General features: G+C 54.1%; 1 protein-coding gene across 12 annotated transcripts in view; it reads left to right on the top strand.

Annotated features, from left to right (window-relative positions):
* The window catches only part of EXOC2 (exocyst complex component 2), a 142754-nt gene that overhangs the window by 62865 nt on the left and 65610 nt on the right, over nucleotides 1-14279 (top strand). For 11 of the 12 annotated variants that reach the window (XR_004313306.1, XR_004313305.1, XR_004313309.1 and 8 more), the window contains 7 exons: nucleotides 452-577; nucleotides 3904-4028; nucleotides 9181-9246; nucleotides 9369-9526; nucleotides 9870-9991; nucleotides 10859-10920; nucleotides 14171-14251. Coding sequence is in view for 3 of the 12 variants with exons in the window: in XM_032462377.1 (XP_032318268.1) it covers nucleotides 452-577; nucleotides 3904-4028; nucleotides 9181-9246; nucleotides 9369-9526; nucleotides 9870-9991; nucleotides 10859-10920; nucleotides 14171-14251 (740 nt within the window). In the remaining 9 variants the exon portion in view is untranslated. The remainder of the gene's footprint in view (nucleotides 1-451; nucleotides 578-3903; nucleotides 4029-9180; nucleotides 9247-9368; nucleotides 9527-9869; nucleotides 9992-10858; nucleotides 10921-14170; nucleotides 14252-14279) is intronic. The other variant, XR_004313310.1, reaches the window with a different exon arrangement.

Raw genomic sequence — 14279 nt, 5'->3', positions numbered from 1 at the left:
CACATCCCAGGGAAGGAAAGCACGGCACTTGGAGATTTAACTTTTAAGGGAGAAGTCAGGGATGTAAGTCTGCTAACCAGAGAGAGTCAGAGCTCCGTAACCTCCTTTCCAAGTGCCAAGCTGCTTTTCAGAAGATGATTTTTCATCCTGATTTTTACGTTTATAGAATCCCCTCCCCCAGTTTTGCTGAACATTCATTCTGAAGTGACTCGAAAGTTCCCTGCACGGTTTGTCTGTTTGTGAAGCCGGAGTGACCAGTTGAGCCCCCTAAGTCTGTCATGGTGGGGCTGACTTGCAAAAGCTAGTCAGAGAATATTCCTGATTTTACTTTGGTAAATGCCTGATTTAAAGGACTAGGACGGTTGAGCAAGAAACAACTCAGAGAAGCAGCTCAGTAAGTCACCGCGTGGGCTTCTGTGCAGAAGCTAGAAACGGCGCCTGTCTCTTCCAGGGTCGCCAGGCCTGCACGGCGCTGCGCTGGAGCTGGACGGGGACTCGCGGCCCTCTGTGCTGGGTCACCTGGGCCAGACGGCGTCGCTGAAGCGGGGCAGCAGCTCTCAGCCGGGTCGCGATGACAGTAAGTGTCCCCCGCTCTTCTCTGAGGTCTGTCCTCCAGCAGGTGCTAGCGCTTCCTCTTGGAAAAGCCCGCCAGCAGCCGAGTTGCTGCTGCTGGGCATGACCCACCGCCACGTCTCCTGCTCACTCAGTAGCCACCTGGTAATGAAGTTTAAATGGTTAAGTGCATTTTACGTTGTACATTAAGGAAGTGCCATTAAAAAAAATCACTGGGCACAGGTCAGTGTTTACTCAACATATTTGGTTAAAGTCTAGTCTTTATTTTTTCTGCAGTTGAATTTTTTTTAACGTACTACAGAAAAAGTTTCATGAGAACTACTTCAGGGTGAAAGTTGTAACAGAAGTTAATTTGTGTAGTCAGTACAGAAGACTAGTAGGCGCCTTTTTAGTGAATTTTAGAATTTGGTTTGGAAAGAAAGGTTGGTTGTTCATTAATCAGAAATTAATTGCTAGTCATTTTCCTGAGCTGGAGCAGCTCAGGTTGTAGTCGCCGCGCTTCTTAACCCTTCATCTGCCGTGTGCATCCTCCCTGCGCGAGACACAGGAGGCGTCGGCTGCGAACGCGTCAGTGTTCCGGCTAGGCGCTGCAGGCCACTGGGCCCTGTGACGTCAGTGACACACCTGAGGAGTGCAGACACGGTCAGAGAAATACTTCCCTTCATGTTCAGTTTATTTCACCACGTTTCACGTTACTCTTTTAAGTACTGGAGTAGCGATCTTCCCTAGGTTGCATGAATACATGTGAATAAATGTCCGTCGTAAGCACGGCTTAAAGTCAGATGCCTCATGTGTGCTCAGTGGGGGGCGTTCGTAGCTGTCAGTCTTCCTTCTTCTCGTCTGTCCCCTTCTCCACCCAGCCCCCAACGCCAGTCTCAGCACCAGAAAGAGCAGAGCTGCTTGCTCCTGTCCATCGGGGAACAGGGTCCAGACGCAGCCAGGGTCTGAGCCTGGAGTGCAGCCCATCTGAGGCCCAGAAAAAGGCTTCCTTCCTCTCACGAGTGGGGTAATACGGGAGGTGTGGAAACCCCCCGGCACCCCTCCCTGCCCGGTTCTGGAAGGAGTCATCAGATTCAGAAGATTTGGGGCTGTCATTGCATCAGCTATTTTTCTGCTCCACATCCTCTCCTGGAACCCCAGCTGCGTGTGTGTGAGACAGGAGACTGCCCCGCAGACGAGGACCTGTTCCCCACCCGCATTTTTTCACTCCCTGATTCGCTGTGGAGTTAATTGCCAAGACTTCAGCTTCTCTGGTCTTCTGTCTGCAGTGTCTAAGCTAAAGGTTTCAGATACGTTATTTTTCATCTCGAAGTTCCATTTGGTTCTTTTAGTTATCTTCACTTTCTCTCATTATTTTCATGTTTTCCTTTACTTGAACACTGTCCCTTTGGGTTGACGCTAACCTGTCACTGGTGGGTCTGTTACTCCTGACAGACTTCCTCCCTGATTTTGGATTACGGGTCTCCTTCCCCGCCCTTGGCTCAGCTGGTCGTGTTTTGTTCCGCAGACACTGTGTGGAGTGTCTGGGTTTGCTGCTTTCCTTCAAAGAGTGCAGGACTTGTTTTAAGAGTTACTTGCAGTGAGTTTGATCCGTTTGGGGCCTTGGTTAAGCAGCTGGAGCCGGGGAGTCTGGAGCCCTGCTCCTGAGTGTCCCGGGGGGTCGCTGAGGAGGACAGCACCCTCTGCTGCCCCGAGCGCCTCTGTGCCAGATCCTTGGGGCTTTTCCCCACACAGTTCCTCCGTCCTTTCCAGAACTCTCCCTGCAGCGTCTGCTCACCCACCTCCTTGAACTCCTTCTTCCAACTCAGAGAGCTTTGCGTGGGCCCCTCTCCGCAGGCAGAAACCCGGAGCGCGTTTCCCTCGCGGGGGACGCAGTCCTGTGCTGCCTCATGTCCCGTGTCTGTGTATTTTCCCCCGTCTTCGGGCTGTTCGGGGCCGGAGGTTCAGGAAAGTAAGTCAGGTTCAGCTCCTCTGAGATGATGGCTGGAGGCTGGAGCAGCATGAAGGGGCGCTTGCAGAGCAGTAGGGGTGAGTAACGCTGAGGGAGCTCAGTGACTTTGTGACCAAAGCAGAACTTTGTGATCCAGAGAAAGCCTGCGTCCTGATTGCTGCTGAGCTGTGTTGGATATCCCTGCCGGGTCCCCTGATTCTTCCGACTGGCCCTGGGAGGTGCCTCCCGGAGGCGCTCTGTCCGTGACGGAGCAGGTGGGAACTGACCAGGACACGCTGGAGTCAGAAGAGAAAGTGCAAAGTCATCTTGAGTTATGCTGATCAGAACTGGGTGTCGTAGACTTAGAATGGGGAGATTCAGAAGGGCTGGAGGAGAGGACTCGTTCCACGCGCACACACGTAAGTGTAAGGCATCTACTAGTGACAGAAAGGTCAGACTGGAACCTGAAACTCAGAAGTGCTCTCCATCCCTGCGCAGGAGCTGCAGGCGCCGTGTTCTGGGGGCCGCGATGACTGAGTGCCCGCAGCTCCACCTGGCCACCCTGCGAGGTGGGGGGGGGGGGATACGGGCGGCGGGTGGGCCTCTCACTCACATCCTGCACATTTTCTTCTGACCATATATTTATTGTCTGCTGAGAAAACTATTAAACCTTTTGAAGTAAGTAAAATCCCCTCCCCCCACTAGAACATCAAGAAGAGTAATAGTAACAAAGCTTTGGCCTCGGCGTGTTCGAAGGGAAGCCGGTGCTGACGCAGGGAGGTGGGTCCCGCCCTGACCTGGCCTGGGTGCCGGCAGGCCGTGGGGGCCAGGAAGCAGGCGCGGAGGGAGGAGCAGCCCAGAGGACAGAGAGGCTGGGGGTGCTTAAGCCCCCGGCTTCACCGTGCACCCTCACTCCCGTGGATGGGACGTCTGCAGGCTTCGCTTCCCACTTCCCGCGGGAGCTGCATTTAACCACATGTATCCCAGGAGGCGAAGTGTGTTATTTTTTCTTAGATCTCTTTGTCGTGGGAGGAGGTTTTCACGACATGACTGTGCTTGAGTATGCTTCTTTGTGATAACTCGATTCCTTACGGAATTCCCAGCATGTGGGGTGGGTGGTACGTTTCTGACGGGTTGCTCTCAGCCTCGAGGTTGGCTACTGGCCATGGGGCAGCCTGTAGCCTGGCTTCTTGAGGAGAAAAACAGCAGCGTGGGGACAGCGAGGTTGGGAAGCCCCCGCCCACAGGAGTGCAGCCCCTGCTTCCTGGGCACCCTCCAGGCCCTCAGCGCTGGCCGTGGGGGCGGACGGGGGCGAGCTCTAGGCGGGGAGCAGCAGGCTGCTGCGGCAGATCATGGTTCTCGACTTGGCGTTGCTAATAGTGCTTTACTCTTCCCCGCAGCGTGGAGGGACAGGACCCCGCACCGGGTGGCCTTTGTTGAAAAACTGACCAAGCTTGTCTTGAGTCAGCTGCCCAACTTCTGGAAGCTCTGGGTCTCCTACGTCACCGGAAGTCTCTTCAGCGAGGTGCGTGTGCAGACGCGACTGTCCGTGTGGCTGGGTCGGTGTCGATTTCTGGTCTCACAGGTTTTGATTTTGAAGTGACTTTTTTAAAACCTCAGAGGCCCAAAGCCCCTGAGTGTTATCAGATACTCTGAGTTGAGCTGGAAGCACTGTGGAGCCCCAGCACTTAGCAGCTGTGCGGCCTTGAACAAGTATTAGCTGTTCTGGGACTCGGTACCCTCGACGAAAAGAGGACGCTGAGGGTGTCTCTCAAAAGGCAGGCGTGAGGACTCGGCGAGAGAATAAAAGATCCTGAATCGGGGATAATGCCTGTCAGGCCAAAGTGCGGCTGACGCTGCTGTGCGCTGCCTGCGAGCAGGACAGACGTCGCGCCTGCTCGCGGGGCTGAGTGCTGTGGGGCCTCCCCCTTGGAGAGAAGCTGGAGGTCCTGCTCTCCTGCCCACGTGGGGCAGCCTGGGCAGCTGTTAGACGCCTCTGCCTTTCCACAGCCTGCACGCTTCCTCGCTGCCCTAACCCTCCTTAGCTGGTGGCGGACAAACTGTGAACGTCAAGTGATGACTGGCTTCCGCGGTGGCACGTGGGGTGGTCTCTGGTGCCCCGACAGGCCCCCAGTCCTGGAACGCGGACTCTCGGGCCCTTCGCCTGGAGCTGCCGGGGGTCCCGCCGGATGTCACGGACGTGGAGATTCCCACGGACCAGGGCTGGGAGGTGGGGTCCTCCCGGGGCCACTGCGCCTGGCAGCTCAGAGCTGCGTTTGCCCTTTCACCAGTGACACCTCTGCCATTCAGGACCCCTCTTCCTTGACAGAAAGTGGTTGGTGCTGGCGCTCAGGCCCCGTCCGGTCTCCTTGGCCGTGGGCGTGTGTTCGTGCTGCTATGAGAGGAGTTTCCACCGTCTCTATTCCGTTATGCCTGGGAGACCCTAGATGTTTGAACACAAGGTTGGGTATCTGAACGACAAAATTTGCTTGGTCCATGAAGAACAGGACAACAACAGCGTGTGACAAACAAAGTCCTTCGTGCGAAAGAGCCTGCCTCTTCAGCCGGAGTTCACTGTATTTTTTCCTTCCCTTAAGTTCAGCCATGTCGATCACTGGTATGTTCAAGTATCGTAGCTGCAAACGGCGTGCATCACAGCTCTTCTCTGTCCACTGCGCATCACCTGGTGATGAAGGGCGCTGTCGGAAGAGAACTGTGCGGACACTCCGCCTTCCGCAAGACACGTGAGGGCTTGGCCAGCCCTGCGGGGCGTGCAGGGTGCTGGCCGAGGACAGGCGCTCTCTCGTCCGTTGTCGGGTGTCCTGCTCTCAGACGTGCCCAGCAGCCCCTGGCTTTGTTCATCTCAGTGGACGACAGGCAGCCCCTGGTGCAGAAGGGCTGGGTTTCTTGCCTCTGATCCTGTGGGGACAGCCCCCCCACGCGGCGCCATACCCATTCCGTCTGCTCCCTCCAACCCAGACCTCTGGAGGCGGGGGGGGGGGGTGATGCTTGGGACAGCTAGTGTCACAGCAGAAGCGTCCAGCGGGGCCTCCAGCAGAAGACCTGCCTGTCTGCCCACCCCCCGGCGGCTTGGGGGCAAATGGGCTGAAGTCACAGTGTCTGGCAGGCAGGTGGGAATTTGCTCTGATCGTTTGGCATGGTTACTTGTCCCAGTGTCTGAAAGGTCCTTGGCCTGGCACGTGGCAGGTGTTTTGTGAACAGTTTGGTAGCGTGGAGAGACCCAGGCCTGGCGCTAAGCCGCATCAGGGGTCACACGTCTAAGGAGGCTGGCCCTTGGGAAGCAGATTTTGAACCTAGTTTTGTTTCCAGCCAGTGTCTTTCCTTCCAGGCAGATCGGTTCCTGGAGGTGGCCACCACACGGGGACAGCAGCGGCCTCATCTTGAGTCTTTCCAGGGTTCATAAAATCCCTGAGGGTTACTGATCTGGGGTATGTTAGTGAAAAAAGAATGTTTTCCTTCGTAACAGGTCATACCTACTCGTGGTAGACAAGTAAGGGAAGCATTTGGCTGCAGATGAAACATAAGTGAGCTCCTTCAGGGCTCGGGGCCGCAGTGGCACCAGACGAGCTGGATATGCCTTTGGAATTCCCACCTGTTTGCGCCCATGAGCTTTTCCTGAAAGTTGAGAGTGACAGTTATTAAGTGTAACTCATCCCACAGATTTGGGCGTGTTTCTAAACTGGCTCCCCGCTCCTGAGAAGCTGGGAAGGGTGCGGTCCAGAGACTTGGTGAGGGCCACGCCCGGGCTGTTCCATGACTTGGGTGGCTGGTCCTTAACCTCAGACGAGAGAGCTCCGTAATGTGTAAACACAATATATGTGCAACTTTCCATTTTTCTTGTTACGAAGTATTTTTGTTTTATTTAGAGTTCATCCGTTGAAAGACTTGGATGGCTTTTTCAACAGTTTGAAAGTAGTCAGTTCTTCAGACCAGTCAGGGCCACATGTGTGAGTCCAGACAGTGAGGTCTGGCCACTGGTCCCACTCGGAGTAGCTTTCGTCTCTGTGTTCAGGACGGGGCTGAGGTTCGCAGCTAGGGGAATGGCCAGCAGGGGTTAAGACGACTCCTTTAGATGTATCTTAAACGTAGTGTATTTTGAGGTGAAAACTTTAAAATATCCAAATAATTTTTAAACATGAGGAATCTGCGGTTTAAGACGTATTATGTATAGTATGTAAGTTTAAATGTACTTTATGTTCCAAAACTGATTTTTCTTTTAAAAATAGGGCCAACCTTACATAGTCCAGCATGTTGGAGATGTTCGGCTCGTCACCGAATTAAAGCAATGAGTAGCCACTTTTTAACAGGGGCAGGGGGCACGCCTTGCCCCGGTTCCCCTGCCCCGCTCTTCCCCGGGCTGGGAGGCCGGTCCTGGGAGGGTGGAGACGGCTGTGTCCAGTAGGTGTCGCTGTGCCCTCAGCAGCATCTGTTTGGTGGGCAGAATTGTTCTGCCAAGTTTCACCTTAATTTTGGTATGAGGTTTTTGACAGTTGATTCTCACTGTTTTCTTTGATTCAGAAATGTTTCACGGAACAAGCCCACTGTGTAGAAAGTTCCACAGTGGCTCCCGTGGCAGATACGGCCAGGAGAGACCCCTCTGGCCGTCAGGGCACTCACGGGTTGTGCTATCCTGACCCCAAGGGACAGAATGCGCCCGCAGTCAGGGTCAGCGATCAGTCGAGCCCGTGTGGGGAAGCCGCCGAAAACCCCAGCAGGACGCGTGGGGCCCGGGGTGAGAGTGTGGGTGCTCGCCCCTGTCCCCACACCTGCCCTGTGCCTCCCTCCATCTGGCTATTCCTCAGTCACATCCTTTTACGATAAACCAGTGATCTAGTGAGTAAAGTATCTTTCTGCGTTCTGGGAGCCACTCTAGCAAATTGACTGAACCCAAAGTGGGGGAGGGTCACAGGAGCCTCCAGTGTGTCGCCGGTCGGTCAGACGCACTGGTGACAACCGGGCTTGCGATTGGCATTGGGGTGGGGGCGCCCTGTGGGGTGAAGCCCAAACCTGTTGGGTCGGACACCGTCACTGGGGGAGCGGTGGGAAACCCCTGCCTCCCACACCCCTATGTTGGACTTGGGTGCAGAACCCAAAACAGGAAGGCATTCGGAATGATACTTGAAGCCCTGAGATAGATTAGTGACAGAGTAAAGAGGAAAAGCGCTACGACCGAGACCCGACGGCTGTCCGCCTGCTCTCTAACTGGCCTGGTCCCCAGCGCGTGGTGTCGCGTCTGAGCCTCACAGTCACTCTCTCAGGGCCACGTGGACGGTGGTCCCGGCTCCGCCTCCCGCCCGCCCTGCACACCCGCTGGAATCACACTCTGGGGCTGTTTACCCCGGGAGCCCCCGGGAGCCCCTGTGGCTCTTCCTTCCACCGGTTTTGGGCCAGACCCCGTCAAGCTCCCCTAGGCTGGCGTGGCATCCTCCTCCCCGGCCAGACCCCGGCAAGCGCCTCTGGTCGCTTCTCACTGCAGCTCAGTTACTTCTCATCAGTTTCTGTAAATCCTGGTGTACGAGGAAGTTTCAGCGTTGTTGATCAGTGAAATTAGGAATTTGCTTATTGAATTATTATTGTGAGTTTTGGGTTAGTTTTTTCAAAAACTACAATTTTTTCAAAAGAGCATCTATACAAAGAAGCAAGTGATACAAGCTGCACCACTTAATATAAATCTTTGGAATAAATGCAGATTAGAGCCTCCAGGCCTCTGTGTGCCGACCGCCTGCCTGGGTGTCGGACACTCTGTTGGAAACGCTTCCTTTCCTCGCTCACGCTGGCTGTTTCTCTAGCTTTGTGGGAAGTGCAAAGAACATAACTTGAAGTATTTCAGAATTAGCTTGACGTCAGCATCATGCTCGTTTATAGCGCAGTTGTTCCTAACTTGAAGTTCTCCGTAAATGGCAGCTTGTATGTTGCATTGATGAAGCGTCAGAGTTTTCTTCTGCATTGTGGCTTTTTGTTGTGCTTCTTTGGAAGGTTTCCTAAGCTTGCTCTTCTAGGACGTTGTATATAGTAATACTTAGTTGTAATAAACCTTAACTGACAGCCAGGTGAACGGATTTCTCTTGGTCAGTGTCGAGTGGGCTCGCACACACTGCTCCAAGGAGAAAGGCGAGCAGGTCTAGGGCTCTGGAAGACACCCCCTCCTGAGTGAGGCTCTAAGCCCCCTGGAGGAAGGGCAGCGATGGGCACTTTTTAAAAACAGAGTGCCGGCTCTGGGGCTTCCGTTTGTGACCCTTGTCGGGGGTGGGGTCCTAGGATGGCCAGACGCCCTCCAGGGGCTTCTCTTCCCGTAGCTCCTGCGGCAGCCCAGCGAGAAGGCATGCCCGCAGGCGTGACTGCAGGCAGTTGTGGGTGAGAGTGCTTGTGAAATTCACCTGCAAAAACGGGCAGCTCCAACTTCCAGCTGAGGTGTGTTTGGAAAGTACACTTGCCGGTGTGAGGGAGACGAGCTGCTTCTTGTCGGAGCAGGAACGGCTTTCTAGGCAGCCGTCCTTTGGTCGGAGACCAGGGTTCCTCTAGTCAGGTTGTAACCACTTCTCACGCTCTTTGCGTACAATGGCTAAAGCGTTTCTTATTTTCATGCATTATTTCTAAAGACAACTAACGTGTTTTACTTTGTTTTATTTATTTTTTATTTTTTTTTAATTTTTAAGACTGCTGAGAAGTCAGGCCACATTGAGAGATCGAAGAACGTAAGGCAGAGACAGAACGATTTCAAGGTAAGTTGCGTGTCGACTTTCCTCGGGGTCGGCTTTCTCAGCCAGAGTCGCTGGGAGGCGGGATCTGCAGTCGGCTGATGGAGGTGGTGCCCTCACCGCGGCGCTGCCCGTCCGTTGTCTAGAAGATGACGCAGGAGGTGGTGCACTGCCTGGTGCGTCTGGCCCGTGGGGCCCTGCTCCCGCTCAGCACCGCGGGGGCCGGCGGCCGGCAGCTTGGGGGCGGGGAGACAAAGGCCGAGCTCTCGGGACAGTGGCTCGCTCACGCCATCCAGACCCTGCGGTAAGTGCGGGCACCTTCTCCTGGGACGGGGTCAGTCCTGTGCTGTCTTGGGGGGGAGGAAAAAACATACTCAGGGTGGGATGTGGTTTTTAATACACTCGACGAAGAGTTTCCCCGTCCTGGCGCGCGCACTGTTTCTCGCGTATCGTCTGACGACCAAGACGCAAGCCTTGCTGGCGCTGTCTCCTGACAGTGTCTCTGTGGTGCCATCGCCCTGCCGTGGTCTTCCATCCACGGGCGCTCAGCACGGTGCCGCCCCTCGTCAGCGCCGCCCTCCCTGAGTCGGGGGATCGCTGCCACGTCCTGCTCCGCCCCCGTTTGTTTTGCGGTGTTTGTCTCGCAGGCTGACGTACGAATCCTTGACCGCCCTCGAGATTCCTAATGAGCTGTTACAGGCGATCCAGGACCTCACTCTGGACCTCCGCGTGCGCTGCGTGGTGGTCACGCTGCAGCAGGCGGCCGAAGGTACGCTGAGGAGGCTGGCAGCTAAGCTGGGTGTACTTGGAAAGCGTTCACGGGTGTGAGAGCACCGCCATGTTCTTGTTAACGTAAAGTAGAAAAAGAATGCACAGTGTATATGCATGTGTTTAAAGTATGACACCAGTTTTGAAAATATATTTGTATGTTAGAAATACCTGTGTGAAAGCAGAAGAAAGACGAGCAGTTTCTCTTTGCAGCAGAAGCTGAGGTGACGCTTGTCTTCTCTGTGTGCGTTCGGCATTTTCAGGATCTTGTGCAGACAGTCGTAAGCAATAAAGCTTAGCTTCACATAGCGGCCTTCTGGGGATTAAGTGTTTTCAAACACAGGCAGGACCGTTGTTCCCAACGGCACAGGCCCTCCTGTCTGGCCCCAGGACTGTCGCGTAGGAGGGGCTGCGCCGACGGGCTGGGCAGCGTCCTGCCCTGGGGTTTGCACAGGTGGCGCCTCCCCTCCCAGCGAGAGCCGCACTGTCGCTCCTGGGAGCGCGTGGGACTTAGCACGGCCCAGACTGTCCGTCAGAGGTCTCAGGGGAAGTGTGCTTTGCGTCCTGTGTCGTACACGTGTCAGGAGTTGTAAGTACTGAGCTGTCCACAGTTGTCACTGAGCCTAGCCAGCACTCTCCAAATCGGGCCATGCAGTGGAAAATTTTATTTACATTAATATTCTGTTTTAAAAAATCCGTAATACACATTTAAGTCCTTGAGTCCACCAGAATTATATTCTGTCCCTGCTTTTGTACAACTCTGGCACAGACCTGTGTGCGACAGTTAAGAGCTGCAGCCTGTGTGGATCTTTCCGAGGGTCGGTGAGACAGTGACAGTGAGAAGGTCCGTGTGCTTCTTTTCCTGTAGAAATAAAGCGGCTGCCGGAGAAGGAAGACTGGGTTGTTGACAGCGAAGGCCTGACTTCCCTAGTAAGTTTAAATTCTTTTCAGTGATTAATCATTAGTGTCTCTTATCTTCAAAATAATGACTTACTACGATAATGATGGCCGTTCACTCTCTGCTGCAGTTCTAAATAGTTTCTGGAAATAGAAAAATAGACTTAAAATTTTCCTTCTCAGAGGCAGTTTTGCTTCACACTGACTACATGTTTAAAAATTAATAAAAACAGTGGGTTTCCTTTAGCGTGATCTTTCTTCATCCTGTAACTCTTGTTATTTTTTGATTGCACTACATTTTTTTAATGTAATTCTAAGTTACCTAGCAGCTTGACTTTGGGGTTCAGTGTGTGTGTGTGTGTGTGTGTGTGTGTGTGTGTGTGTGCGCGCGTGCATGTGATCCTTGCATGTCCGGGTCCAGTGTGTGTGTGTGTGAGAGATCCCTGCACGTCCGGGACCTGGTCTACACTCGTGAGATAACAGCCACATCTGAGGTGGTTTGTTTGATTACATTAGATAAGCCCCTTCGAAAGTGCTTTGAAATGGTTACTGTTGAAACCTGTCGTGATCAGCCTAGAGTTCGCCTGTAGTATGTAAGGAACTGTAACCAGAGTAGCTGATTTTCGTGGTTGGTCTCACACAAGCCAGGGAGCCAGACTGGCTGTGCCCTGTGGATGGTCTGGCGTCAGCCGGCGTGCCTGTCATGCGCTGTCGTCGGAGACGTTCGCCAGCCCGTAGACTTGAGGGTCTGGGCGTCCTCTGAGTGGGGGCCCGGGAGACGCCGTGTTGGGGAGGGCGAGTCCCGGCTCAGGGTGTCGCCCGGCGCCCGCCGTTGGCTGTTTACTGGCAGCGTCTGAAGTGCTCTGACCGAGCAGGGGCGTCGCCCCACGGCTGTCAGTGCCCTGGCGCACGTCTTAGCGTCTCCGTGCTGCGCGGCCCTGTTTGAAGGGGGCACGCTTCTTTCCCTGTGGGTCCTTGTCGAGTCGCTGTGGCGCGGCTCGTTGGACGGCGTTCTGCTTGTGTCGGCAGCGCTTCCTGCCTCTTTCCGTTTGGATAATTCTGAGCAAGGCCTTCTTTCAAGCGGTCAGAATGCTGTGTGGTAACTCCTCGGTCCGCTGACGTGCGTGACGCGCTGAGGACGCGCAGGTGGTGCCACCGCTTCCTTTTCAGGAAAATGCGCAGCAGCTGCGTAGACTGGCGTCCAGTCTCACTGGACGTGCCCGTGGGCTCTGCCCCGCATCGGCAGAGACGCTGCAGGAAGGCAGTCCGGCTCAGGTCCTAGCGCACAGAGCGTGGATGGTCACGCGTGAGCGTCGCGTTCCACTTTTACTTCTTCAGTGTCGTAGACTTTCCTGCTTCCGGGGTGGGCAGGCAGGGGCCCGAGGCGTCTGACAGGCCGCTGGCTACTGAGATACTCCCTGAGCAGGGCAGTGTCATCCTCAGCCGCTCCCACCTCCCCCTTTTTTTGCACTGACACTTCAAAGTTTTTTTTTCAGGGGGAAGTAAGTAGGTTTACTTACTTAGTTTTAGAGGAGGTACTGGCGATTGAACCCAGGACCTCGTGAATGCTGATCGTGCGCTCCACCACTGGAGCTATGCCCTCCCCTTCACCTCTAAGTATTCTTCATGGGCCCTCTGCTGGCTCTTGAGTGCAGTATTAAAAGGACATCGAAGTCGGGGTACTGTTTTAGCTTTCATTAAGCCCAGGTACCTTTTTGTAAGAAAGTAAACTTATCTTTTTTGGGGGGGGGTCGGTTTTGCATATAGGTGTCTCTTTTTTCTGTTTGATTTTTTTTTCCTGAACTCTTTTAAAACTGGAACTGCCATATGACTCAGCAGTTCCACTCTGGAATATCTGGGGAAAAAAACCAAAAAAACTAACTTGAAAAGATACATGCACCCCAGTGTTCACAGCAGCATTACTTATGGTAGCCAAGACATGGAAGCAACCTAAGTGTCCATCCACAGATGACTGGGTAAAGAAGATGTGTGTCTCTCTCTCTCTCTCTCTCTCTCTCTCTCTCTCTCTCTCTCTCTCTCTCTCTCTCTCTCTCTCTCACACACACACACACACACACACACACACACACACAGGAATACTACTCAGCCATAAAAAAGAACAGAATGTTGCCATTGGTACCACATGGATGGACCTTGAGAGCATTATCCTAAGTGAGATAATCAGAGAGACAAATACTATATGTTCTCACTGACATGGCATCTTAAAAACACAACAAACTAGTGAACATAACGAAAAAGCAGCAGACACACAGGTAGAGAAGAAACTAGTGTTTCCCAGTGGGGAGAGGGCAGGGGGCTGGGGGGGTGCGGGGATTAATAGGCACAAACTATTAGGTGTAAAATAAGCTACAAGTGTACGTTGTGCAACACGGGGCATGGAGCCAGTGTTCTGTAACTGAGTGGAAAGTAACCTGTAACACTTGCAAATCACTACATTGTGCGCCTAAAACTTACATTGTACGGCAACCATACTTCATTATGAGAGAAGAAAGAATCACGAGAAGGCGGGAGCGCACAGAAGAGGGGTGCTGGCCGCAGGCTCTGCGCAGAGCAGTCACCAGCTCGAGCCTGGCCCCGCTCCGCGCCCCAGGGGCCCATCCCTGCAGGCCCTCTGCTGTCCAGGCCAGCCCACCCCACCTCCTGTCTCTCCCTCAGCGCTGATTCTGGTTCATTCTCCACTTATTTCTGCACTTTTTTTTAGTTAAAAGTGACGGGTTTGTTGACCCTGCCCTAGAACTCCACGTCTGTGCCCAGCGGGGGAGGCCCGCAGTTAGGGCCGATCAGACTTACCTCAGAGGCATTTGTTGGATGTGTTTTTAAGCTTCATTTTCAGACTTGATGTTTGTAGACTGTGGAGACTTTAGAGTGACCAGCCTCCCACAGTCACCATTCCTGACGTCCATTGCGTTGATGGGCCAGAGGCCGGGAGGCCCGGGAGACGAGCCCGTCCCAGAGCATGCCCTGCAGGGGCCTCTAACACGAAACTCAGGATGTCTGTGCTTTATCCTGGTGTTTGCCTCCTAGGAGGGTAGACTTTTGAAGGTAAATTTCAGTTCTACCCAACTCCTGTTCTAGTTGAATTAGACGTGCTTTCAACTCTCAGGACTTCAAGTACATGCGCGGAGCCTGCCAAGTCCAGAGCTCATGGCGAGGCTGTCTGTGTCTCGGGTCCTGTGCAGAATCTGGGAAGTGGGAGCCTGGGCCCTGTTGGCCTCTGCTGGTGTCTGCGTGCCCAGCACTTGCGCTGGTCTGTTTCCTGCAGCCCTGCCAGTTTGAGCGGTGCGTGGTGCACACCTTGCAGTCGCTGAGAGGGGTCCTGGAGTGCAAGCCCGGAGAAGCCAGCGTAAGTGTGGGGTCAGCCCCCTGGGGGC

The sequence above is a fragment of the Camelus ferus genome, chromosome 20, assembly GCF_009834535.1.
Source record: "Camelus ferus isolate YT-003-E chromosome 20, BCGSAC_Cfer_1.0, whole genome shotgun sequence".
In the NCBI taxonomy this organism is placed as follows: Eukaryota; Metazoa; Chordata; class Mammalia; order Artiodactyla; family Camelidae; genus Camelus; species Camelus ferus.
The sequence above is the reverse complement of the archived record's forward strand: the minus strand, read 5'-3'. Positions and strand labels throughout refer to the sequence as shown.